This window comes from Monodelphis domestica, chromosome 6, assembly GCF_027887165.1.
Source record: "Monodelphis domestica isolate mMonDom1 chromosome 6, mMonDom1.pri, whole genome shotgun sequence".
Classification (NCBI taxonomy): domain Eukaryota; kingdom Metazoa; phylum Chordata; class Mammalia; order Didelphimorphia; family Didelphidae; genus Monodelphis; species Monodelphis domestica.
The window spans coordinates 49,916,627-49,942,929 of NC_077232.1; the positions used below are offsets into that span (position 1 = coordinate 49,916,627).

The following is a 26,303-nucleotide window of genomic DNA, read 5'->3' on the forward strand; positions in this document are numbered from 1 at the left end:
AATTTTACTTAAAGGGATAGCGCTTCTAGTACTAATTTTTTTTATCAATCATCATTGTGGTTTTTCATGATTACAGTAAAGTCCCATCTACTTATATTCATTATGGGCTTCTGAATTGCAGCAAAATGGAGTGTGTTGACTTTATTGGTTTTATTTTGTGTAATTAGTTACAGAGTCTTCCTGGTAGTGAACTTTAGTGACTAAAGCCGAGGACTACAAGTCTAAGAAACTGGGTTCTAGTCCAGGGCCTGATGTTTATCTTGGATATGTCACTTACCAAGCTCACTAAACTGGCTTCCTTAACTATGAAATGCTGGGATTTGGACAGGATGCTCTCTAAGATGGTTGTCATCACTGAAATCCTGTGATTCTCTCTTCTACCACAAAACCCCACCTCAACCCCTAGGGCAGGAGTAGGTCCTACTCTCCATTTTTGGGGTCATTATCTGTTGATTCCTGCAGACTATTTCCCCATCTCCTTCCATGACTGAAGCCCTTTATTTATGACATTTCTCCCCACCTCATCCCTTGCCATTAACCTTGGATATGACAATCCTTTTAATGTCTCGATCACCTACTTGCTCAGCCTCCTATTCCAGAAGCCCCTTCCACTGTGCCCTAGCCAGCCATCCTGGCACGGGGACTACTTCCCCACTCCCTCTTCCTGGCCACAACCCCTAATTCTTCTCCTCCAACTCCTTTATTTTCTTCAGTGTTTCCCTTGACCCTCATTGTAAGCTCTGGTGCCTTGTCTCCTTCTGACTTTTTCTTCTGTTTGTTCTCATGCCTAGCCTTAGTTTGAACTAATATTTTCTCCCTGGAAGACCTCATTGCCTTGTCTGTGTGCTCTTGTCTACCTATAATTGCCAACTCTTTACTCTTGCTCCTGGGCTGTGCAACCTCACTGGAGAAAATCATAAAATGGAATTTATGTTATGCTTTGTTAATGGCATTTCTTCTCTGAAGGTGGTGAAAGCTTTTACATGTTGTTAGGAAATTCTCCTTCTCAGTAATAGAGAGGGAGAACAGTTTCCTTCCAACATATGACAGTCTCTTTTGCAAGCTTCCAAGTTATGTTGCTAATTTAGGCTGTTTAGAGCACCTTAGCTTCCTTCTCTCTGGAATTTTATGTTAATCCTCTCTAAAAGTAATTTACTAATCAATCTTTAGTTTTCATGTTATTTCTTAACAGTTTTCTTCATTTTCACAATAGCTTTCTGAAGATCAATTAAAATAATATATTGAGTTTATTTTTTTCCTTAGCATTCTAAAGCTAAATAGAAATGTTTTTGTCCTGCTCTCCTTTGGACTCTATACCTCACTTCTACCCCCCTACAAGATGCATAATTGGGAGTTGACTTACAAGGTCATTTTATATATATATATTAGAAGTGTTTATTAAAATCTAAGGTAATTGTTTATAACTTTCAGACATTCAATGAAAGAGGGTATAGCTCTTTGCCATGTGGTAAATGTTTTCTTCCATGATAACAAATAAATATGAGTGTGCTCCCTCCTCCCTTCCCCCCATTTTACCATGTCCTTAAAAGGTAGTGTTGAGTCAATGCCGGCTTCCATGTAACTTTTACCTCTTGGTCTTCCTCTCAGGGGCCAAACAAAATAGCTTTCACTTGATAACTTTTCAGGTAGCTGTAGATAGTTCTCATACTCTACTCTCCATCCTACTCTTAGCCTGACAAGCTGGGTGACCTCAGAAGGTGTGAATATGACAAAGGCTTTGGGTTTATGCATTTTTGAAATTTATATTTATAAACTGCCTTGTGCTGTGCCATTCTTCCTGCTATAAGCTTCTTATCTTCTAATTCCATGATGCTAATTTTGCCACATTAATTAATTAAACAAAGTTGCTAGATTTCTAAGAATGCAATATAATGGCATGAGGTGATATAATTGGTGGCATTCAACCTAATCTGGTTTTGTGAGATACTACTGTTCATTTCAGAATGGAAATTGCTGCTGGAAGATAATTAGGACACTAGAGCCTTTGAGTTTGAATATCCTGTGGATGCCAATTGGACATCTCTTTATTTTAGAGATTAAGTGTGCACTCAGGAAAGATCTCTATTTCTGAATACACATGGTCCCTAGGGTCCCATTAGCTATTTAGAGAGGCATTCTGGTGTTGGATGAAAGTGCATTGAATTTGGAGTTTGAGGACTTGGATTCTTTTTTTTTTTAATAGTATTTTATTTGATCATTTCCATGCATTATTCATTAAAGACAAAGATCATTTTCTTTTCCTCCCTCCCACCCCCCGTAGCCGACGCGTGATTCCACTGGGTATCACATGTGTTCTTGATTCGAACCCATTGCCATGTTGTTAATATCTGCACTAGAGTGCTCGTTTAGAGTCTCTCCTCTGTCATGTCCCCTCAGCCATTGTAGTCAGGCAGTTGCTTTTCCTCGGTGTTTGTCCTCTGCTTATGGATAGTGTTTTTTCTCCTAGATCCCTGCAGATTGTTCAGGGACATTACACCGCCACTAATGGAGAAGTCCATTACGTTCGATTATACCACAGTGTGTTTGTCTCTGTGTACAATGTTCTCCTGGTTCTGCTCCTCTCGCTCTGTATCACTTCCTGGAGGTCGTTCCAGTCTCCGTGGAATTCCTCCACTTTATTATTCCTTTTTGCACAATAATATTCCATCACCAACATATACCACAATTTGTTCAGCCATTCCCCAATTGATGGGCATCCCCTTGTTTTCCAATTTTTGGCCACCACAAAGAGTGCAGCTATGAATATTTTTGTACAAGTCTTTTTCCCCATTATCTCTTTGGGGTACAGACCCAGCAGTGCTATGGCTGGATCAAAGGGTAGACATTCTTTTATCGCCCTTTGTGCATAGTTCCAAATTGCCCTCCAGAATGGCTGGATCAGTTCACAACTCCACCAGCAATGAATTAATGTCCCTACTTTGCCACATCCCCTCCAGCATTCATTACTTTGCTTTGCTGTTATGTTAGCCAATATGCTAGGTGTGAGGTGATACCTCAGAGTTGTTTTGATTTGCATCTCTCTGATTATAAGAGATTTAGAACACTTTTTCATGTGCTTATTAATAGTTTTGATTTCTTTATCTGAAAACTGCCTATCCATGTCCCTTGCCCATTTATCAATTGGGGAATGGCTTGATTTTTTTGTACAATTGATTTAGCTCTTTATAAATTTGAGTAATTAAACCTTTGTCAGAGGTTTTTATGAAGATTTTTTCCCAATTTGTTGTTTTCCTTCTGATTTTAGTTACATTGGTTTTGTTTGTACAAAAACTTTTCTGTGTTTACCCAATTTACTTATGGTTTCCTTCTTTATGTTTAAGTCTTTCACCCATTTTGAATTTATCTTGGTGTAGGGTGTCAGGTGTTGATCAATTCCTAATCTCTCCCACGCTGTCTTCCAATTTTCCCAGCAGTTCTTATCGAATAGTGGATTTTTGTCCCAAGACCTGGGATCTTTGGGTTTATCGTATACTGTCTGGCTGAGGTCACTTGCCCCCAGTCTATTCCACTGAGAGGACTTGGATTCTAATGCTGGTTCTGTTGTTTGACTTTTTTTTTTAATGACTGTACATCATGTGACTTTTTTCAATCTTAATTTCCTAATGCATTATGTGAGGGATTAAGACCAGAGGATCTCTAAGATCTCTTTCAGCTCTCAATCTAGGATCCTATGATTTACTTTAATTTTCTCCCTCAGATTTCTTCTGATTTTCATCGTGGGCTATTTTAATATCCGTTTACAAAAGTGGGAGCCCCTGGTTCTTCTCTTCTTGTCTGGCATCTCATTTTTTCCTTCTTCCCTGTTTATATTCACCATGTGTGGTCTTTAGCTGCCTTAGACTGTTCGTATTTTAGACATATCAAGAGTGGTTTCTTTCTTCAGGTCATTTTCCTTTTGGTCTGCCTAACAAAGCAACAAGTGGCATTCATGATATCCTTTTCACTGGCCTCTTTTCTTGAAATGTGACTCTAAAAAGAAGTGACTTATCTTATCTGGTTGTATTTCTTTCTGTGTAATCTTACTAATTTAAGTTTCTTTCTTTCTCTTCTTTGAAGGACATTTGCTTTCTTTTTCTTGCCCATAATTTCGATTTTGTTTTCAAAGAGACTTATTTTAAAATATTTTTACATGAAAGCCATGCCCTAATTCTCATAATATGGCATTGATTATTTCATGTAGTGTAGGGTTAATATGTCTATATATTCATAGAGTTTTAGCAAAGGCCACCTATCTAGTACAATTTATTATTGCTATTTCTACCATGATTCCTCTTCCTTTTGGGTAGACATTTGTTTGCCTATCCAAAGGGAGAACTCTAGAAACTAGAAGTAATTTTGTGACTAGTGGGCAATTATTGACATAGAAACACAAGGTAAAGGGTGCTTGACTTGTAATTGGAGTTTGTTCACTGCTAAAGTTGTCCTTTTTCAGAGCCTCCTTTTATAGGAATGGCTGCAGAAATCAAGGGGAGAAAGGAAAGAAAGGATCCCAGAGAGCCAGAACAAGGTTTAGTGAGGCTCTACTGATGTGTTTCACAGGACTAGGAATTGCAGAAGAATGAAAGTCAACTCATCTGGCTCCCAAATTACTAGATGTTTATCAAGGGACATGTCCCACAAGTTAGACGTCTGACTCCATAATTGTCTGCAAAACCACAGATAAAGTAGATGTTTCTGGATAAAAGCTACCATTGTAACAAGAGTGATACTATTCATCAGAACACCAGATAATTCTAAAACCACTTAGTCAATATTTAAGACATAATTTTTTAGAAAAACTCCCTGTGGTTTCAATCTTAAGTAACAGTATTCTTTGGGTACTTTGCTTCCTTGGAAACATTGTTTTCAAATCTGGTGTAGTGGAAAGAACATTAGATGCAGAGGAGCTTGGGCCAGGCCTGGCCTAGTCTTTTACTAGTTTATATACTTGAGTAAGTCATAGAACTCTGGTAGTCTTGCTTCCCTCATCTGTAAAATGGGGGTGATAACATTGATTTGTCTATCTCAACCTTGGCATCACATGCTCACATGTGATGCATAGAAAGCACTTTGGAACCATAAAACACAATTGAAGTGTGGTCTATAGTTTGCTCTTATGATTTTTGTAAATAAAATTAATGGGGAAAACATTCTTTGTGTAGCATTATGAGAAATGAATGTGTGTGGTGGGGGGGACAGGGGACAGCAAGGGAACTCAGTAGATAGGCCTAGAAACAGGATATCCTGGGCTCAAGTCTTGTCTCAGATACTTCCTAGCTGTGTGACCTTGGACACGTCTCTTAATCCCCATTGCCTAGCTTGCCATTGCCTGTACTTCTGCCTTGGAACCAATACTTAGTATTGATACAAGGAAGGTAGATAAAGGTTAAAAAAGAGAGAGAAAGAAATGTCTGTAACAACCAATTGGAAAACATGTTTATACTGTAGCCCTTTCCTCACCTGACAGCACTGTGTAAGTCTGTTCCTTTAACCAATATTAGGATTCTATTGAGGGGAAGGCCTGGAATTAGGAGGAACTGGCCACGACATTTAATGACTTTGCGAGCCCTGGGCAAGTCAGTCACTGAACTCTATTGCTCTTCTCTTCTAGGGCTTACTGTGTGCTCAACATTGCTGAGCATATAAAAATAAGAACTTTCCTTGTGCAGCTCACTCCTTTACATTTTGTTTATAGGTTTCAACATTATAGATTGAGATTTATGATTCAAACTTAATAATTTATAATTCCTCTTGCCATTTCCCAGTTTCTTTCCATTGTTGATCAAAACTTTTTTCTACATCTTCTTCTACTCCTACTGCCTTTCCTGACTTTGCTTTCCTCTCTGTTATTTATAAGTTACCAATAGTTTCCTTGATGATTCTGCCTGGCTTCATCAGAGGTTGGGGGGAATTATACCTGTAAAGTCCAAAGCAGATCAGGGCATATTGAGACTGTTCAATCTCTTAATGCTCTTTTGCTCTCTGCACTAGTTTTTCCCTCCTGTTTGAAAATATTATTAAAACATCAGCCCTCTATTACTTTCTATGAAAGTAGTTTATATTCTTTATACCTCCTCTTGTTCCAGAGGAATTCCTATGTAGGATGCCAGTTCCTTTTCCATATTTACTTTGGACAATTTTTCCTTACTCAATTCATACAAGGAAAAATTTCAAATTTATATAAACAAAATTACTTATTCTTTTGACCATAATTGTGAAAGTATTTCTATATGCAGTTTTCACTTTACAAATCACTTGTGTTATATATTATTTTTATTTTCAATTCTGAATTCTTTCCCTTTCACCTCCCCTGTATATTAAAGCAAGAAAAACAAGACTGTTACAAATTATGTACAGTCGATCAAAACAAACTCCTGCATTAGCCATGCCCATCAAAGGAATAAAAAACTTTAATCAGTGTTCTGACCCTTTCTAGAAGTGGGCAACATATTTGAGCATGAGTCCTCTGGAATTGCTGTGGTTCTTTTGGTTGGTCAGAAATCTCAAGTCTTCCAGATCTATTTGTCTTACAGTGTTGTTGTCATTGAATAAATTGTTCTCTTGGTTCTGCTCACTTCACTTTGTATCAGTATATACAAGCCTTCCCAGGTTTATCTGAAATCATCATAATCAGTTGTGTTACTCCAAGGTTTGTTTTTAGTTTTAGATTCTTAAACAGAGTGATTCTTGGTGGCCTTCTGTTGTTTAGAGGGAAGAGTACCCCCACACCCCACTCCACCCATCCTGTAGTTGTAACAGCCACTGCCCTGACTAGCTTTCCAGCAAAAAGTAAAGCCTATGGATCATTTCTGTTTCTTACTGTGTGGAGTGGAATTCTGGGGAGTCTCATGCCTCCAGAAATCACTCTTTTGAGCAGACAGGAGACTTGATAAGATGCTGGCAGAGAAAAGCAGCTTTATTCTAAGAAAACAGTGGACAGCAGGGAATGGGGAGGAGGGAGGGAAAGGAGAAGAAAAGGGATTCTGCCCACACAAGCAGCTTGCTTGGGGCAAAAATGTCTTCTCTTCTAGGTACAATCACAGACTTTTATAATAATTTTGATGCAAGATTCTCCTCCCCTCTCTACAATCTAACAGAAGGTGGGACTGTGACGTTTACAGTCTTGAGCATGTGATTTTCAACATTGTGTACCCCTAAAGATCCCTATGATCAAGAAAAACCCATGACTATCATGGGATTCCTAGGCTGGGACCGTAATGCTACTTTTGAAACTCACTGTACTTTCTCTCCTTCAGCTTAGCTTATAGCTTGGCTTTCTTCCCAGTGTATAGATAAACTCTTCCCAAGACTTTTGAAAATAGGTCAGGAAAACTTAAAGTTGTATGGGGTGGGAGGGCAGTTTTAGTCTAAAGACTTGTAATACTATGAGGTCTTGAAAATTGGGGTTACAATAAGCCAAATACTACTCTTGAGAATTACACACTGAATCTCATCCCACATACTAACTTTGACATCTTAGAGTGACTTACCTTCCTCTGTTTCCACTTTTGGGAAAATAGTGCTTTGCCATTTTATACATTACTCAGTGAGTTGTTTCTTGTTATTGGTGGGGAGGGGATAAAATATGTATTTTGCCAGATTTTCAAGGAAAGAATTGAATTTGAACCCATCTTTTTTTTTACTTTATAGAGGCAGGCATTCTCTGGTTGATAGGACATTTCCTACATTTTCTAGATTTTGAAAATTGTTCTCTGATTCTTTATTACGTGAGCACTTTTGTAAGTGAATTAAAATTTATTTTATCCCTCCAAATAAAAAGGAAACAAAATATTTTGTGTAAAAACATCTTTTAATAGATTTTTTTAAATTTGAAAAATAAGATGCTTAAGAAACATACTGGATAGAATTTGAGTTGTCTTTAGCTTACTTTCCTTTTGTAAGGATAAGAGGAATAAGGGATAGGGAAAAATGCAAAGGATTGTCTCTAAAAGAGAGAGAAGAGAATTTAGCCATAAATCCTGGGAAAAGACTTTGGAAGGGGAAGCTCTGCAGAGGGGGTTTTTGGGAGTTAATTGAGAAAAACGATCACTCCAGAACTGCCTTCTCTCTGAGCTATAAGGGAGAATAGATCATCAACTCCTGGGAACTAACTAGTTTTGTGGAAAAACTAGGAGGTTTTGGGGTCTTTAAGGGTTAAAATTATGGTTGAGACTGAATTTAATAATTATATTTGGTCACCAAGGATTTTATTTATAAATCCTAATGAAGCACCCAAACTCAGCTGGAAATTTTATGGTGATTTAATTGATATAGTGGAGGAGATTTAAGAAGACAGAAGAAGGAAGGGGCAAGTAACTGGCGGGAAGATTAGGAGATCTAGAAAGTAAGGTTTTGAGTGTGAAGGAGGGAAGAATCAGCCTGACCTCCAAAGGGGCTTAGCTAAGATGCTCGAACCTGAATCTCAGCTCAAGGGCAAAACTCACCACCCAACACTCCAAGACTTCAAAACGCCTAGCACACTCTCAGCCAGAGTCGCCTCTCCAGAGAAGGAGAAAGAGACAGGAAGTGACATGCCTTATATAGACAGTTTTACATCACTTTCCTGCATCTCATCTGTACCAATGAGGACTTTAAGTTTGATTCAGGCCTTCCAAATCTTGTTAAACTAAGAAGGGAGGAGAAATGTAGTTTCCAAGACCTGATTCTGTTATTCCAAGTATCTCCATTGTTCTGATCAGGAAATAGCTAAATCACATCTTCTAAAGAATGGTCTGATTAGGGTGAAATAGTTTTAAAATTCACAGATCTAGAGGAATACCCGGGAGAGGAGATCTGTGTTTCCCTGAAGTGCTGGGAACAATTTGACTGTGGCAATTTGGCTAAGGTAAACCAAAGGGTTTTACATCTAGGACTTTGGGTTTTACCTAGGAAGCCAACCCCAGGCTTGGGGAAGGACTCAGTCCACCTGTGAGTCCTGTCTCCTCAGCCTTTTAGAGACAATCTAAGGTAGTCAATGGGTTTTGGGTCTAGATAGATCAGGGAGCTGTTAAGGAGCACTTGAGAAGACCAGAAGAGCCTACTTGTGAGGGGAGTATAGAAAAGTGGGTGGAGATTAAGTTTTTTGGAGACAGAGGGACCCTGTGGAATTTATCTATCAGTTTCCCTAACCTTCATAAGCTAAATAAACTTGTTTTTCTATAGTCTCAAGGGTTTTTGTGCTTCACCAACCCTAGAAGGTCCCTAGTTGGGTTTTCTTCATCGCCAATCCATCTAGGTCCTTTTCAATCAATGTATCTCCTTTGGGAGGTAGTTTTCTTTTTCAGTTGGTGGTTTAGAAGGACTAGAGCTTAGAGATTTTTGAATTTTCAAGGGAAATTGTCGGCTTTATCCCTTAGAATTCTGGGATCTGTTTTTGCCAGAGCTCAACAGCCAGCAAAGTCTTGGAGCAGTGTTTAATATGCGATAGCAAAATCTTGTATTTGACAATCCTTAAATCCTAAGTAGAAAGCAAAATTAGATGATATAATAATTTTTACATTACTTTGTATAATTTTTGTTTATGTACATGCTGAAATACTTTTCGCCCACCCTAGCCTGCTCCCATTAGAATATATGCCTTTGAGGTTGGTTTCATTTCTGCTTTTGCATCCCTACAGCTTTGTACGTTAGATGGTTAATAGATATTTGTTGAATTGATGAACAGGTTGTTAATATTTGTAAACTCCATTATCAAAGGATTATACATGGCACAATTCCTTTTTGGAGTAAGTAGTCTGTCCTTTTTAAGGACTTCAATTTAATGAACTTTTTATCATTTGATATAGTCTTGCTAGTTATTAGAACTACAGGACTGAATGTTGCCTCTTAATTATAACAAGAAGATCTAGGATCAAATACATTGTTGAGCACATTTGTTGAAGGGTTTTCTTGTGTTTCTTATTTTTAAAGGAAAGAAAAGAAAGGGAACGGAAGCTTAATAAAGAAATGGAAGAAAAAGCAGCGAAGGATCTAGAAAAAGAGCATTTGCAAGAAAAAGCTAAAGAAAAATATAATGAATGGTTAAAGAAAAAAATGGCTGAAGAACATGAGAAAAAAAAAAAAGAAAAGGTATGGATCCAGCATGGTACAGGGAATGTCACAAGACTGGGATCCTCATCTTGGCTTTTTTGTAGACACACACTGATTTTCTGAGCTTTTAACATTCTAGGCCTTAGATTTTCTCATCTTTCAGATATCTGTATGATGTTTAAATGTTAACATTGATTCTTTGACCATTCTGATTTCATGATCATAATTGAGCATTCATCTCTTAGTTTCTATGTGAGCTTGGTTTATCTGGGAAAAGATTTAAAGACATTATAAAGTTAGCATGAGATAAGTTATTATCTGATGTTCATTATCTTCGAGTCCTGTGTTTAAAAAAAATAGAAAATATGCTAATTTTGAGTAAGGTTATGCTGTCTTGTGTTTTTCACTTTTAGTGGAGAGGGGTTTGCTTAGGCATAAAGCAAATTTAGGTTATTTTGGAACATTTAGTGGTATTAACATTATGCATTTGTCATTATAATGTTCAAAATATATTTTTAAAAAAAGACAAGTTTCCCCCTTGCTGACTTGAGAGATCCTAAGGAAAAGACTCTTTTACTAGTCCCAGGCAAGAGTAAATTTCCCCCTAATCACCCTCAGATAATTGTTTTGTTTTTTTTTAATAACTAATGAATGGTTGAAGTAGAAAACTAAGAGCAAAACAAATCCAATAGTCTCTTAGGTAGAATGATCAAATTTAATGCAGATTCAAATACTATCCTTTATGAAGTCTTTGATTTCATCATTTTAAGGAAAAAGAAAAGCAGCGCCTTGCTGAACAACAGGAGAAAAAAGAAATCTCTGAAAAGAAGTTCAAGGAATGGCTACAAAATGTGAAAAACAAACCTCGTTCCATTCCAAGGAGCTATGGTTATGCCAATGGGAAATTGACAGGTTAGTTCTTGTACTCTGTGACCTGAATAAAGACAAGTGAGTGAGATCATGGTTGAGGGGAGGAAGTTCATGTTGTTTGTTTCCTCTTGAAAAAAAATAAGAGCTTATGGAAAAAACTCCTTTCATCTAAAATGAGTATTTCAGCAAGTGTGACAAGGAAATCACTTTAAAAGACTGATATATATTAATTTAAGGTCGCCAAGGAATTCAGCTATGTAATTCCTAAATGAAAACTCAAGTCAGCCGTCAGCCTTTTATAGAGTTTAATTACAAACAGGAGGAAGAAAGGAATTAGAGAGAGAGAGAGAGAGAGAGAGAGAGAGAGAGAGAGAGAGAGAGAGAGAGAAAGGGGAGAGAAGGGAATAGGGCTTAAATACCCCCTCTGTTTAGGCTGGGCCAAAAGGCCCAAGCCCTTAGTTAGCTGGGGCAAAGAAAAGAGATCAGTCCCTATTACTCACGTGACCAAAATGGAGAAACAGTCTCAAAGGCCCCCACCTTCAGCTTCCTTCAGAGCAAGCTTCTCAGAGCACACTCCAACCACTCAGACCAACTCCTCAACCACCACCCTGTGTCTTCAGACCCTCTATCTTTAAGGAAACCATCCAAGTTCCCTCCCCTCAGTTCTCACATCTACCAATCACTGTCCATCAATTTCCCTGTGCCAATGGAGGCTCTAGCTTAACCCAGGACCGCCCAGAGGTCTCTGGCTTTGCACATGTCTGTTGAAGGTCATATTTTCAAATAATTAAATCTTTGATCCTTTGCTACAGCCCTTCCTAAATCCTGTTAACCTGAGTAGGGTAGAGATTGGAATAATTAAATTTTGATCTATGCTGCAGCCCTTCCTCAATCCTGTTAGGACTGAGTAGGGTGGAGATTGATTCCAAGTATCTCCATTGTATCAATTCTAAAATCAATCATGACTCAAAGAAATTCCTGTTCTATGCTTAAGCATAGGTCAAAGCCCTTTCCATTGTTCAGCAAAAGGTTTCTGTCCTAAAGTAATCTTAAGAAGGGAGGAGGAGGAGGAACCTCCCATGTCAATGGGGTTCACATTCCAATAGACTATCAGTAAGAAATTTTCCAAGTATGAAATTTCCCAATGGTGAAATTTCCAACATTTATAAGTCTAAGGAATTTTAAGGTTTACACAAGTGAGGTATAAAATCTATATGTTGTTACAAACTTACTGTTGTTCTGAATCATAATTGAATTTCTTTTAAAAGCATCTGTCAGGAGGAAGCTGGGTGCCTCAGTGGATTGAGAGTCAGGCCCAGAGACTGGAGGGAAGTCCTGAGTTCAAATATGGCCTCAGATAACTTCCTCGCTGTATGACCCTGGGAAAGTCACTTAACCCCCATTTCCTAGCCCTTATCACTCTTCTGCTTTGGAACCAATACACAGTATTCATTCAAAGACAGAAGGTGAGGGTTTTATTTAAAAAAAACAAACAAAAAAAAGCTGTGACCTCTAAAGCAGTTGTAAAACTATATCCTTAAATCGATGAGAATGTTTGATGATGAAAATGCAATATAAAATTTGACATTTCTTCCAGCTGGCCAATGAAGGCTTTTTCTGGAGAAGTTTCATGTTTGCTACTCTAGAGTTACAGATCTGTTTGGGAGATTATTCTCACAACTCCAGACACTAGACAACATATGAACCAGAAGGGGAAAAAAAAAGCCAGTTGCTCTTTAGCTTGGTCTGATTATAGATGGTGGGGCACATTTTCTTTGTGTTTTCTTTTGGAAGCTCATAACTTGCTGACAGCTGCCTTCACATGTCTAAGTGATTTATTAAAAATACTCCCATTTGGTTGTGTTCACACAATAAAACATATTCCAGACTTTGTTTTGACCACCCCAGTGAAGTGTGTGTTGAAATATCTTCCCCATTGATGGGGACTGCCATTATATGACTGACACATTCCTGCTGTCAGGGCGTGGCCTTTCCCACTCATTGCAGAGGTCATCAGTTACAGGTACCAAACCAAGTTTACTTATTTGGTTTCTACTTATTTGAAGAAGGGTAATAATTAAGTAGCATCAGTGTAATCAGATGAGTGAATGGCAGAGACAAAGCTATGACTAGTTATCCCCATACTCACCAGGACTTAATTGTTAAAGTAGTTAAATTGCTGGGTGACTTTTTTTTAATGGATTTTTTTTCTTTAAAAATTTTTTTCTATTGATAGCTTTTTTTATTATCACTTCATTTTTTCCTTAGGTAATTTTTGTGTAGGAATAGTATCATAATAATATCTGAAAAATAGTACATTAATTTAATGCTTTAATAAAAAAAGTACTTTATATTTATTATCTTATTTAATCCTTTAAAAAAATCCAGTACAACCCAAAGGGGAGATACTGTAGGTATTATTATGATTCTCCTCATTTTATATAGTGGGATATTGACACTTGGATACTTTCAGGTGACAATGTGAACATCACAGATAGAATTCAGCCACATCTCATTAAACTCTCAGCCCTGTATTCTTTCCACTCTGCCCCACTGTCTCAATCTTAAGCTGCTTGGTGGTAGTCTTTGTATCCAAATTATGTTGTTTTTTCTTTTTGTATATATTTTAAATGAAATATGTGAAAGGGTGAATTTGGACTTTGCATGGTATTTAGCATATGGCCTTTTTTCACAGACTTGCATTTAGTTGTTAGGAGCCATCACTCCATTTGCTTGCTTACATTCATTCTAATGGGAACTGTTAATAACTAATTGTGTATTAAGATTATAGTAATGCAGCAAATCCTCATTCATTTTCATGACACCAGTTCACTAATAGACTTGGGCATGCAATTCATTTTATATTCAATGTTCTGTATCATTTCTTCTCTGTAAATGTTCATGCCTATTCTTGTGAGACGTTGAGTCTAAAATCAGTAACATTTTCAGGCAAGAGACTCAAGATAGGTAAGGCTATTTTCAACTGTTTTTAACCTTGCCAGTTTGGTTTTTAATGAACTCATATGATGTTTTGGTAGTAAAATTTATTGTTTCAGCTCCAGTGTGTCACATTAACACTTAGCATGATACCTGGCACACAGTAGACACTTTAAAAAAGCTTTAGGACTGACTGTATTTGGAAAGATGCATTTCTTTTTTTGAAAATCTTATTTAATCAGTTAATTTAGAATATTTTTCCATGGTTATAAGAATCATGGTCTTTCCCCCATCCCCCTCCCGTAGCCAACGCACAATTCCACTGGGTTTTACATGTGTCGCTGATCAAGACCTATTTACATATTATTAATATTTGCACTAGGGTGATCATTTAGAGTCTGCATCCCCAATCATATCTTCATCAACCCATGTGATAAAGCAGTTGTTTTTCTTCTGTGTTTCTACTCCCACAGTTCTTTCCGGATGAGGATAGTGTTCTTTCTCTTAGTCCCTCAGAATTGTTCTGGATCATTGCATTGCTGCTAGTAGAGGAGTCCATTATGTTCAATTGTGCCATAATGTATCAGTCTCTGTGTATAACCTTTCGCTCTGCATCAATTCCTGGAAGTCGTTCCACTTCACATAGAATCCCTCCAGTTCATTATTCCTTTGGACACAATAGTGTTCCATCACCAATAGATACCACAATTTGTTCATCCATTCCCCAATTGAAGGGCATCCCCTCATTTTCCAACTTTTTGCCACAAAGAGTGTGGCTATGTAAATATTCTTGTACAAGTCTTTTTCCTTATTATTTCTTTGGGGTACAAACCCATCAGTGCTATGGCTGGATCAAAAGGCAGGCAGTCTTTTAGTGCCCTTTGGCCATAGTTCCAAATTAAGATGCATTTCTTTTAAATATGTTCAAATTCAAACTTTTCCTAATGCCAGACCAATTTACAATTGCTTATCCTCAGTTATTATACATTAGTGAAGTTTTCTTTGAGATGCTAGTTTTAAATTGTTTTTTCATCTGGCTCCAGTATTCATTAGAAATGATTTACTCTCTTTTTTGGGCTTTTAAACATGAGGGCTTTTGGAGGGTAATCAATCTATTTTTCATATTTAGGTTACTACAATGGAGTTGCCTGCCCACCACCAAGCTTTTATAATCCAATCCCGTGGAAGCCTATTTACATTCCCCCATCTAAGGAAGCAAAGACTGTTACTGTGAAGAAGAGCAAAAGGCCTATGTCCAGTCAGCCTTACAGATCTTCGTCATTGTTCTTTCATAAAAACAAGGGTAATCTTTGCCTGGGTACTCTGTACAGAATACAAAGATAGTATATGGACCAAATAGCTGAAACACTAAACTACCCTCTTTTTAAATACTGGAACTATTTTTGTTACTCAGTTGTAGCTCAATATTTTGTGATGATTTATCAATTATCATTTTTGTATTTGTCAGTAGGAACCTTCAAGTTAATTAAGGGAGATATTTGCACATTTTTTTATTTTTATAAATGTTTCAAGGTTGTATGTTTGTAAAATTAGTATCTATGCAATTAAGAAATATGTTTGTATTTAACTTGCTTATAACTATTCTGTAACATCAATAAAATCAAAGATCGTTCCTATGTTCTTCCATAATGTATGTCCACAATGTATGTTTTTTGGATTTAAGATTATGTATGGCAATGTAATTAGAATAAATCTTATAATCATTTAAATTGCTTATTCCAGAGAGCTTAAAAGAATCTTTATAGGATGGCATCATATGGGAATCAGAAACTAGATTTGTTGGTGATTTTACTATTTCCCGCAAAAATTTCGTTTGAAAAAACAAACCACCAACTAGCAGTTACTATTGGCCTGAAAGCTGAGCTGAGAGTCCTGAGTTTTGTGACGAGAGATAACTCATAGTAGCGATGACAGTTATTTAGCTATTTAGAGATCAGATAGTACTTTGGAGAAAATGATCAGTTGATGATCATTTATATTTGAACTTGGCTGAAATGATATTTAGTTTCCTAAAATGATGTTGTTTTTAAAAATCTACTCCTTCAAAATCTGTGTCCCAGAATTATGCATTTTTACTGTTTAAAAGGAAATAAATACAGATCTTTTTCACAAAGTGATATAACTGATCTTATTGATAAATTGAGACCAACAAGAGTATCAAAGAGTTATTTTTTTTAAACAGCCCACAGTTTTATTAAAATTTTAAACTTTTTATCATTGTCTGATTGTTTTTTTTTTCCTTTTAGAAGACCACGGAATGAAAATTTATTGTGGCAATATAAACATCAGTAAGTTTTTGTCACAGTGATAACTATTTAAAGAATTGCTCTACAGCTCTGCCCATGTCACCCGGGCCCAAACTCTTGGTGATTTATCTTCTCAGGTGCAGCTTTTGGAAACAGAACACCTCCAATGTCTCTTAGGACTGGCAGAGCCTCCCTTGTTACCTAGCTGTGGCATTCCTGCGATCAGAAATCCACCAGCAGTCAGACAGCCTTCGGGGAAGGGTGAAAGAGGGATGGTGTGAGCAACAGGTTTAGAGGACAGAGGTCTTCTAGACTTAATCAAATGACATGGGAAAAGTGGAGACTAGAAAGCAACTCAGAACCATCTGGCTACTCCATAAATCCCCAGAATATTATGGAGATTATAAAGCCGGCCAGTGTCTCAATAATGTAAGTGTAACTTTAAAAAGCATTTGATATTAATGATCCTAAAATGTAGCATGGTGAGAGTAGCAAACTGTAGGAGTGGAGTGGGGGCAAAGCAAAATTAGGATATTTGAGAACTTTTAGATTCAGAGAGTTGATTTAGTCATTGTTATGATTTTCTGTTATTCATTAAATAAACACTTAAAAAAACCCTCAACTTCATTGTTAGAATCAATGCTGTATAAGGGCTAGGCAGTGGGGGTTAAGTGACTTGCCCAGAGTCACAACTAGGAAGGGTCTGAGATCAGATTAGACCCTAGGACCTTCTCTCCTTAGGCCTTGCTCTCACTGAGTCACAAAGTTGCCCCCTAAATAAACACTTAAAAGTCTTTCCCTACCGTGTGCACAAAAAGTGCCCAGTTCTGGAAATGGCACTAATTGTAGGTGAGATGTGATCCCTACTCTTATGGTACTTAGTCACCATAAATCTCTAAAACATCATCACATCACCATTTTACATTAACATAGCAATAGAAGAGGTAAAACAAAGTTCTGAAGGAAAATCAGTTGTGAGCCCAGGGATCAGGAAAGGCCTCGAAGAGAAGGGAAGGCTGGCTCAGAATTTGATAGGTCAGAGAGTGGGATGGCATTGGGATAGCAGAGGAAAGCTGGGCACTGGAGCCTATCAAGGGGCTGTGGCAGCTGAGAAGGGTCAGGGGAAAATTCTGAGCTGGTGAGTGACTTGGCTCTGTGCACTAGAAAGTGAAAGTGCTTTATATAGCATAAAACCCTGAATGTGAACAAAGGATTGGATATGAAAGAGGAGGGAGAGAGAGTCAAGCCTAACTCTTCCCCAAGGTTAGAAATGTGGGAGGCAGAGTGGAAGGTGGTGCCACAGGGAGCAGGAATTCACAAGGAAGAACATTCTTGGAGAAAAAGACAAGCAGGCTTTGATGTGTAGAATTTGATGGGCCTCTGGGTCATCCAGGTGGAAATAGTGTGCAGGCAGAGAGATGTGTTCAATAAAGAAGGCAAATTTGGTGGTGATTTATACAGCCGTGTGCTAGTTAAAACATGGGGCAAAGGAGATGGCCAAGAGATGGGAGAAGGAGTCGGCCAAGAATAGGACCCCTGGTGGATATGATAAAGATGGGAAGAAGAGCCAGCAAAGGCAAGAGAAAGCATTCTTAGGAAGGAGCCCCTGAAAGTGCTGAATTTTGAATCGGGTCCTAGTTTGAAATCTAAGGGTCTGCTCTTTCCTGCCTAAGTGGTTGAGTGGTATAACTTGAAATGGCCCTGGCAAGGAACAGCAAGTTGGACAGTTGCAGGATCACAGGAAATGTGGCGGGCAGTCACATGTAAGAATTCTGGAAAGGTAGGAAGTAGTTTTAAAAGGCAAACAGGATTTCATATGGAGAGAGAGCCCCAGAGGGTTGAGAATGACACCCAAGCTGGGAGCAGAGCTCATGATGTTTGAGTGATATTTCTTAGAAGACTCCAGACTGATAGTCTAACCGTGCCCATCTTTTACCCCTCCCTCTGATTAACACTGAACCAAATCTCAGCCCTTTTTATGTACTCTGAGCCAATCTTGTTTAATCAGTTATGTCCCCAACTTTGGCTTCACTTGCCTCCAAAGCCACCTTTGACTTCAAGGCTATTCAAAATTCCACTGTTTACTATTTCTCCCCCAACATCTCAACCTGTTTGTCCCAGCTCTCTCCTTTTGCTTCGAGTTTTGCCCTATGTAATCACTCCTTCCCATCCTCCTGCAGTATCCCCCTTAATCTTAACAAAGCCTCTCCTTAATTCTTTTGCCCTATCTCGTGACCATCCCATCTCTTTTCCTCCTCATCACTAAATCCTGTATCCACCTGATACCTCAATTTTGTCACTCACTCTTCTCAACCTCTTGTTTTATGGCCCTCAAAAGAGAATTTGATCCTCAATGCCAGAGCCTCCCCTGGAACTTGCCTCCAATTTACCTTGTTTCAGTCAACCCTTCTTGGCTCCTAGGTGTTAGCACGTTCTCTCTCCCATGAGATGATGTTCCTGAATGGCAGGGCCTGATTTTTTTACCTTTATTTACACCCCCAAAGCTTAGCACCAACTAGATGCTTTGGGGCAGACATAGAGAAGAGAGAGAGGGAGTCACTGGAGTTGAGGAATGGTGGAGTGGGGTTGTTATTAGAGACTTCGCAACTAAGGATGGCCACAAGGAGGACTACAGGGCATGGAGGTGGGGGGAGAAAAAGAGAGTGTGTTTTGGGGCAAGTCAATGCACAGTGTGGGTGCAGAGAGCCCTGTAAATGGTCCTGGAATGAGGAAATCATTGAGACTTGACTGAAGAAGGCTCTCCAGGTCAGTCTAGAGAGAGTAGGGAAGGCTCTTGTTGAGGGGTGGGTCAAGCATGGGCTCATTATCAACCATAGGAAGACAGAACAGCTGTTTGCCTACAAGACTTAGCACATAGGAGAGTGTAAGCCCTTGGAGAAAATCACTCAGGCCACCGGACAAGAAAGACTGGACTGGGCCATCAGAACCTGAGGCATCATGAAAAAAGCAGTTTGGTATAAGAGGGGACAGACATTAAGTGTCTCCTTTGTTCCAGCCACTACCCAAGTGCTTTAACAAATATTTGATTCTCCCAACAACCCTGGGAGGGAGAGAAGTACAAGGATGCTGGGAAAAGCCCTGGGTCTGTCAGAAGAGTCTGGGTTTGAAATATTCTCTCTGATGCTAACTTTGTTGACCACAGGCAAGTGTATTATTTCCAAAACAAAGCTTCCTGGGCTTCTGAGGAAAGTGATTTCTTTAACCCTACATACAATTATGAGTTTCTGAAATGCAACCATTATAATCCTTCAAAGAACAAAGCTGAGAATAGTTTGACAGCTTTTGATTGTCTAAGGAGCTTTCAGATATCGATTTAGAGGCATCCAAGTGACTTAGTGAATAGAGAGCCAGGCCTGGAGAAGAGAGGTCCTGGTTTCAAATGTGGCCTCTTGGCTATGTGATCCTGGGCAAGTCACTTAACTCCAATGACCAATCCCTCATTTCTCTTCTGCCCTGAAACCAATACGTTGTATCTAATCTAAGACAGAAGGTATGGGTGGTTTTTAAAAAATCAATTTAAATGAACATGCTAGCAAAATAAAATTTAAAAACTAAAATAGTCATTATAGTGGTGCCTGCCTTGGATTCTTACAACTTGGGAGGTGGAGGCTCAAAAATCCTGAGCTATTATCTGCCTATTTTATAGGGTATAAATCTCAATTTCACACTAAGGAGGGGAGATCTATCACTGGTCAGAAATGGAGCTGGTAAGAGCCTCCATTTGTGGGACAAATAATTTTAAAAAATGAAACAATTTGTTTAAGCCAATGAAATAATTTTTGGAATCCCATGGGAAAATTAACTTTGAAACTGGACAACATAATCCGACTTTTTTCTAAAATTTGATACTGAGGTGGAACATTTTATTCTTCAGATGAATTGTTGCTTCATCAGCTTGGGTATTCCTTTCACTGATGGTAAGCCTAATCAATTCCCTTATGTGTCTCTGTGGCCAGAAAAATCAGTACTTGGTGGAGCTTCTGGTGATCCTTCTGGTGATAGACTGGTCTTGGCTAGGCTAGTCTTCTGATGAGGACACATAGACTCTCGTGAGTTTAAACTTAAAAGACTCTCTAGCTTGGTATAGGACCTGCTGCTCCATTATAGTGTGATCCAACTTTTAAATAATCTAAAGTCACTTCCATGGCCTAAGAGGTATCAGAGGAAGCCTCCAATGGGTTCAGTAACTATCTCCATACAGATGGCTCCCAGACGCATGTATATAAACCCTAGTGTCTCTCTTGAACTCTGTGTCACTAACTGCCAGTTGAACATTTCCAACTGGAGGGCCTGCAGGCCTCTCAAATTCAACATGTTTCCAGGAGCAGATGGGTGGCTAGGATTGAGAGCCAGGTCTAGAGACAGGAGGTCCTGGGTTCAAATGTGGCCTCAGATACTTCCTAGCTGTGGGACCCTGGGCAAGTCACTTAACCACTTAACCCCCATTGGCTATCCCTTATCTCTTCTGCCTTGTGTAATATATAACCAGAGGGAGGTCACACACACACACTGGGGAACTGGAACTCCTCTCTTACACTTGGAACCAATAACAGCATTGTTTCTAAAACAGAAGGAAAGGGCTTAGGAAATTAAAAAAAAATTAAAATGCCCCCAAACAGAGCTTCTCTCTTCAAACTGAGGAGGCCCTTTCAGAGCTTCCATATTTGTTGAATGCATTGCTATATTCCAGTAGCCCAATTTATAACCCTGAGATCTTCCTCAGCTCTGCACTCCCTCATTTCATGTAATCACTCATTTGCCGATTCTGGTGAATTCTGTTGGCCCAGCATCTCTCCAACTCTGCCCTCTTCTCTTCACTCACACTGCTACCTCCTTCATTTGGTCCCTTATTATCTCCCTCATTAGAATGTTGGTTTCTTGATGCCAGGGACTGTTTCATTCCTGTTTTCAATGCCTAACACAGTACTTGGCATATAGTGGGCATTTAATAAGTGCTGTTGATTTGATTTACTTTATCCAAGATCAAAAGTTCTTAACCTGAAGACCCTGCACTTGGAAAAAATTGATCAAATCTGGCCTCAGACACTTCCAAGCTATGTGACCTTGGGCAAGTCACTTAACCCCAACTGCCTAACCCTCATTGCTCTTTTGTCTTAGAATCAACACTTAGTAACATTATGATTAAGACAGTTTTTTTTAATGGATATTTCAATGAAATTGATCATCTTTGTCATCCAATGTATTTAAGCATTTAAAAACATTATTCTGAGGTGTATAGCTTTCACCAAACTGCCAAAGGGGTTGTAGAACACACACAAAAAGCTAAGAATTACTGGTCTATGTAAATAATGGCTGGCAATTAACACTTTACAAATATATGATCCTCACAACAACCCTGGGAGGTAAGTGCTATTATCATATCATCCTCATTTTAAGTATGAGGAAACTGAGGCAAACAGTTTAGTGACTTGCCCAGAGTCACACCTAATAAGTGTCAGAGGGAGAGTTTGAATGAAAAATATTCAAGAGAGCAGTGGGGTAAGAATATCATTTATTGATTAGGCTAGCATTTAACCAATAAATTAATAAATAAAACAAATAAATTAATGATCAAAGACCAGGAAGTTCCTTCATAGTGATCTATAAATACATTTTGGGGAGCTCATTATACTTCCCTTTCCTTGAATATCCAGACATCTTTAATTGGTAAGTAGCTAATGAGGAGATGGACTTGGCAACCTCAACTCCTCCATCCTTTCTTCATCCCAAGAGAGGTGGATCTTTGCCTAAATAAGAAAAATACCAGGCACACCCTTTCACCAGCCACCCCCTACTTCTAGAATGGATCAAAGTTCAACATGGTAGCTGGGCTCTGCTTTTAACCCTTTCAAGGTCTTATCAAAAGACCAAAAGTTCCAGCCCAATTTGATGGCTTGGGCAGCTGGGAGAAATCTTAGCTTGGCTGTTCCAGCCTGCCCTTGGGAGGGCAGACTAAGGAGAAAATGATTTCCTGTAGAAATATTACTTATAACTAATATGATCCAATATTAATTTTCTTCACAGGTAATGATGGGAGAAGACAATTAGAAAAGAAGGAACTTATGGCTCCTAAAGAACCAGTCTCTGTTAAAGTTCACAGCTGAGTCAACTTTCCAGCTCAACTCCCAAAATGCCTAGAAGAGGAAGCCTCGAGATCCAGTTCAGATAGAGAGCCCTTCACTCTTCCTCAGACCATGGTTTGCCTTCTCAAAGACAGAAGGGCCACAATTAAGGACAAAGCCAACTAAAGAAGATCTGAGTTGTGGAGGATACAAAGGGCGAATGATCCTTTCACTGATGAAATCCTTTAATTGGGAGCTCTCCCTGGTGCTATTAAAATTATGGCCTCTTGACTGCAAAACTATAGGGGAAGCGTGACCAGAGCTTTGTTTCCAGGGGTCAGTGTCCAATGGAGGAAAGTGAGGTGGGCAGCTATTAAATGATTTTCCCAGACTTGCTGCATTCCTAATCAGTATCTGAAGCCAGATTTGAACCCAGAATTTCCTCACTCCAGGTCCAACGCTTTATCCACTAGGCCTGGGAACCTGATGGAAAATATCATGAAACTGGCCTAGACCATTTGGGTAATCCACATGTACATCCTTAATAATTAAGATTCAGTTGTCTTTTTAATAACCCTTGCTTTTTTAGCAGTGTTCTGGTAGTGCCTCAACGCCGTGATAAATCAGAATTTGGGATCATAGCTATAGAACAGTGTCCATGAAGTATTGGCATGCGTGCCCAGGTGGCACTCAGGAAGCTTCTCCATTCCCTCTTCCAGAGGCTGAGGACATTTTGTGCATGCACCGCCCCTCTGCCCAGTTGCCTAAAGCGGGCACTTCCTCCCTCTGCTCTTTGGGGTAATGCTAGGGGCTCACAAGCAGCTTGAAGTTGCAGTTTGGGCACTTGAATTTGAAAACTTTTGCCTACTCTGCCATAGGGCATCATCTGGTTCAAAATCTGAGAAAAGAGAATTGACTGATTGAATAAATTGAAGCCCCAAGAGGTTACCTGAACTTATTCAGAGTCATTTTGTCAGTGCTGGAATTTGAACCCAGGTCTTTTCCCCCAAGTCCAGTGTCCCAAGCTCCCTGTACCCAGTCAAAAAGAATTATTTCTCAAAGCAGAGCCATAAGTGAAAAAATATTGTTATTGTGTCATTTCCATTTATTCATGACCCCATTTGGGATTTCTTGACCAAGATACTGGAGTGGTTTGTCATTTCCTTCTCCAGCTCATTTTACATATGGAGAAACTGAGGCACACAGGATTAAATGACTTACTCAGGGTCACAGAGCTAGTAAATGAGGAAGGATTTGAATTCATGATGAGAGATGAGTCTTTTTGACTCCAAGCTTGGTGCTCTATCTACTGTCCCACCTAGGTGCCTAAGTGAAAAAGTAGTGCCAGGAAAATCGCTATTTTGCTCCAATCAATTTTTTGAGTCATTTTTGACCCAAAGAGAAAGGTCCAGATGAATGTTTGAAAATGTTGGTCCAAATTTTCATGGTATTTTATTTTCCTTCTGTGGTAATGCAATAATTCAGTTTGAATATAACAAGAGGAAAAGACTGACTTTTTGCCAGCCAGAATGTTTATATGATCCTAGATTTTAAAGCTAGTGGAGTCCTTAAAGACCAACGCTAATCCAGTCCCTAGCCCACCAGTTAACAGATGAGGAAAATGAGGATCACAAAGGTTGAATGACTTGCCTAAGGTAGGTCGCACAGAAAGAAAATGACAATTAGAATGGAAATCAGATCTTGAATGGCAAATCTAGAACTCCATTGCTTCATACCACCATGTTTAAAATCAATCATAAATATTCCTCAAAGAGCCTCTTTGAAAAAAAGGTCTTTACCTTCTATGTAGTCTGTGGTAGAGTGAAATAATGAGTGAGGCCAAGGAAGGCAAGATAGATCGTGAGTGCATATTGGCCACATTTCACTCAAAATACTTCTTTTGCTGAACAGAGAAGAAAAGTATTGATTAGATTTTTTTTTGGCAGGAGATCAACCCCATAGAAAAATGCCCTGGTATAATGAAATCCAGATTATTCATGTGGAAAGGAGCAATAATTTCTTTTCAGATTGCCTAGAGGTGGGGGACATTCCTTTTCTCTACCATTCCTTCATCAACTTAAAAAAAAAGATAAAATATTCAGGTTAAGGAATACTGGTATCCTTTCTCATTAACTTACCCTCTATATGTGAGATTACCAAATTCTTCAATAAACTTTTTGCAAAATGCTAGTATTCTTAGGTAGCACCAGCCTGGGAACCCCCTACCTGCAGTGGATGAAAAGGGTATCCTTCCTCTAGAATACAAAATCTGGTGATTCTGGAGAAGGACTGGCTTAGTTCCTTTTTGTGTCCCAGATTCTGCAACCCTGGGACAGATAGCTGAGTTTCAAGGCTTTATGTTAGTTTTCCTCTTGCACCTGATCCCTTTTTGTATCTCTTCTAGTTGCTCTACATTATTAAAATATTTTTTAAAGTATTGAACAGAAATTTTGGAATCTGCTTTAGATACATGAGAAAGTTGCAATATAAAAAAGTTACAAAACCTGGGATCTGTGAGAGTTGCACAATGTTACAATCTGTCATTAAGCATTGTCTTTATATGCACATCTGGACTAAATTATAGTTGGCATTCCTGAGTCTTCTGGAGAAATGTGCCTTGCTGAAATGGCATAGCTGTTAGAGGGTTAGGTGAGGGTGGGAGAGAGGGTTGGAGGAGCTCCTAATCCTTAACTTTATAATTGCTTTCTGCCCTATTTATGCTTCAAGGGGCAGTCAAAGCTCCAATTCCTTGAAGTCTGGACCACAGCAGCCCACAGCGTGCCCTTCTGGAATCCTTTTAACTCCTCTGGTAGTGTCTGTACCACTCATTTGGCACTTAGCATCAAATGTCTTGTATGTATTGTTTAGCTTTTCATGTGTGCATTCATTCACCCTTTATGGGGCAGAGCCCTATATGTTAGGTGATGAGGGACAGAAATCATAGTGCCAACCCTCAAAAAGCTTATATTCCACTAAAATAGGTTTAGAGCTGGAAGGGCATTAGGTAAACCTAGAGAAATGGAGTAACTTGCCCACGGTCACCAAGGGAACCAGTCAGAATTTGAACCTAAGTACATTTAATCTAGATTTATTTCTTTTTCTGTTATAGCAGAAGTATACAATCAGTTAATCAGCAAACATTTACTAAGTGCCTATTATTTACAGGTCCAGTTTTAGGTATTGGGCATACCAAGACAAAAAACAAATAGTCTCTGCCCTCAAGGAAAGTACATTCAATCAGAGGAAATTACATCTACACGTATAAGTAAATACATGATAATTTGAGGAAGGAAAGGCCATTAAAAGGTCACTGGAAAAAAGAATGAGGAAGACTTAATAGAGTTGGATCCTGAAAAAAGATAAGGATTTTGAGAACTAGAAGTGAGGCCCATTATCTAGGAACTGAGGCTAACTATTATGAAGGTGTGGAGCTGAGAGAAGATGGAATGTTAAACTTGGTAAATGCCTAATAGTCTAGTTTTTCTGGAAAATAAAATTCTTGAAAGGCAATATGGTAGAATAAGACTGGAAAGAGAGAAAGGAGCCAGATTGGGAACCCTAAAGACTTGGCTGAAGAAGTTTTCAATTTATCCTATTAGTAAGAGCTTTTGAGCAAAGGAGTGATGGGGTCAGATATTGGTTATTTTGGCAACTATGTGGAGGATAGATTTGAGAGGAGAGAGACTGAAGACAGTGGAGACCTGTTAGGAGGTTACTGCAACAGGTCTTGGTGAAGAGAGGTGATAAGAATAGTATGAATAGAACAAAGAGGACAGATCAATAGAATCTGGTAATTAATTGGATTCAGAAGGTAAGGAAAAGAGAACATTGACTCCAAACTTTGGATGCCAAAGTTACATGCTTGGGTTCCTGGAAGGATGGGAATCCCAAAAGAAATTAAGAAGTTTGGAAGTTTAGGAGTTTCACTTTGGACAGGTCAGGTTTGAGATAGTGGGAGATCAAGTAGATTTTTGTCCAATGGATCTGTAATGGAAATATATGTCAAAAGAGAAATTAAGACTGAGAGTCATCTGTGTTGAGATGATAATTGAAGCCAGGAGAGTGAATCTGATAACTAAGGTGAGAATGCTAAGGGAGAAGAGGAGAAGTCAGTCTG

General features: G+C 38.7%; 1 protein-coding gene across 3 annotated transcripts in view; it reads left to right on the plus strand.

The window, feature by feature from the left end:
- Positions 1-22,577, plus strand: part of CCDC34 (coiled-coil domain containing 34) — a 36,405-nt gene extending 13,828 nt beyond the window's left edge. The window contains exons 4-9 of one of the 3 annotated variants that reach the window (XR_008912765.1): positions 9,910-10,068; positions 10,800-10,941; positions 14,966-15,139; positions 16,104-16,145; positions 16,241-16,532; positions 22,149-22,577. Coding sequence is in view for 1 of the 3 variants with exons in the window: in XM_016423460.2 (XP_016278946.1) it covers positions 9,910-10,068; positions 10,800-10,941; positions 14,966-15,180 (516 nt within the window). In the remaining 2 variants the exon portion in view is untranslated. Of the gene's footprint in view, positions 1-9,909; positions 10,069-10,799; positions 10,942-14,965; positions 16,070-16,103; positions 16,146-16,240; positions 16,533-22,148 lie in introns of those variants that run through there. The other 2 variants (XR_008912766.1, XM_016423460.2) reach the window with 2 other exon arrangements.
- Positions 22,578-26,303: the final 3,726 nt, after the last annotated feature.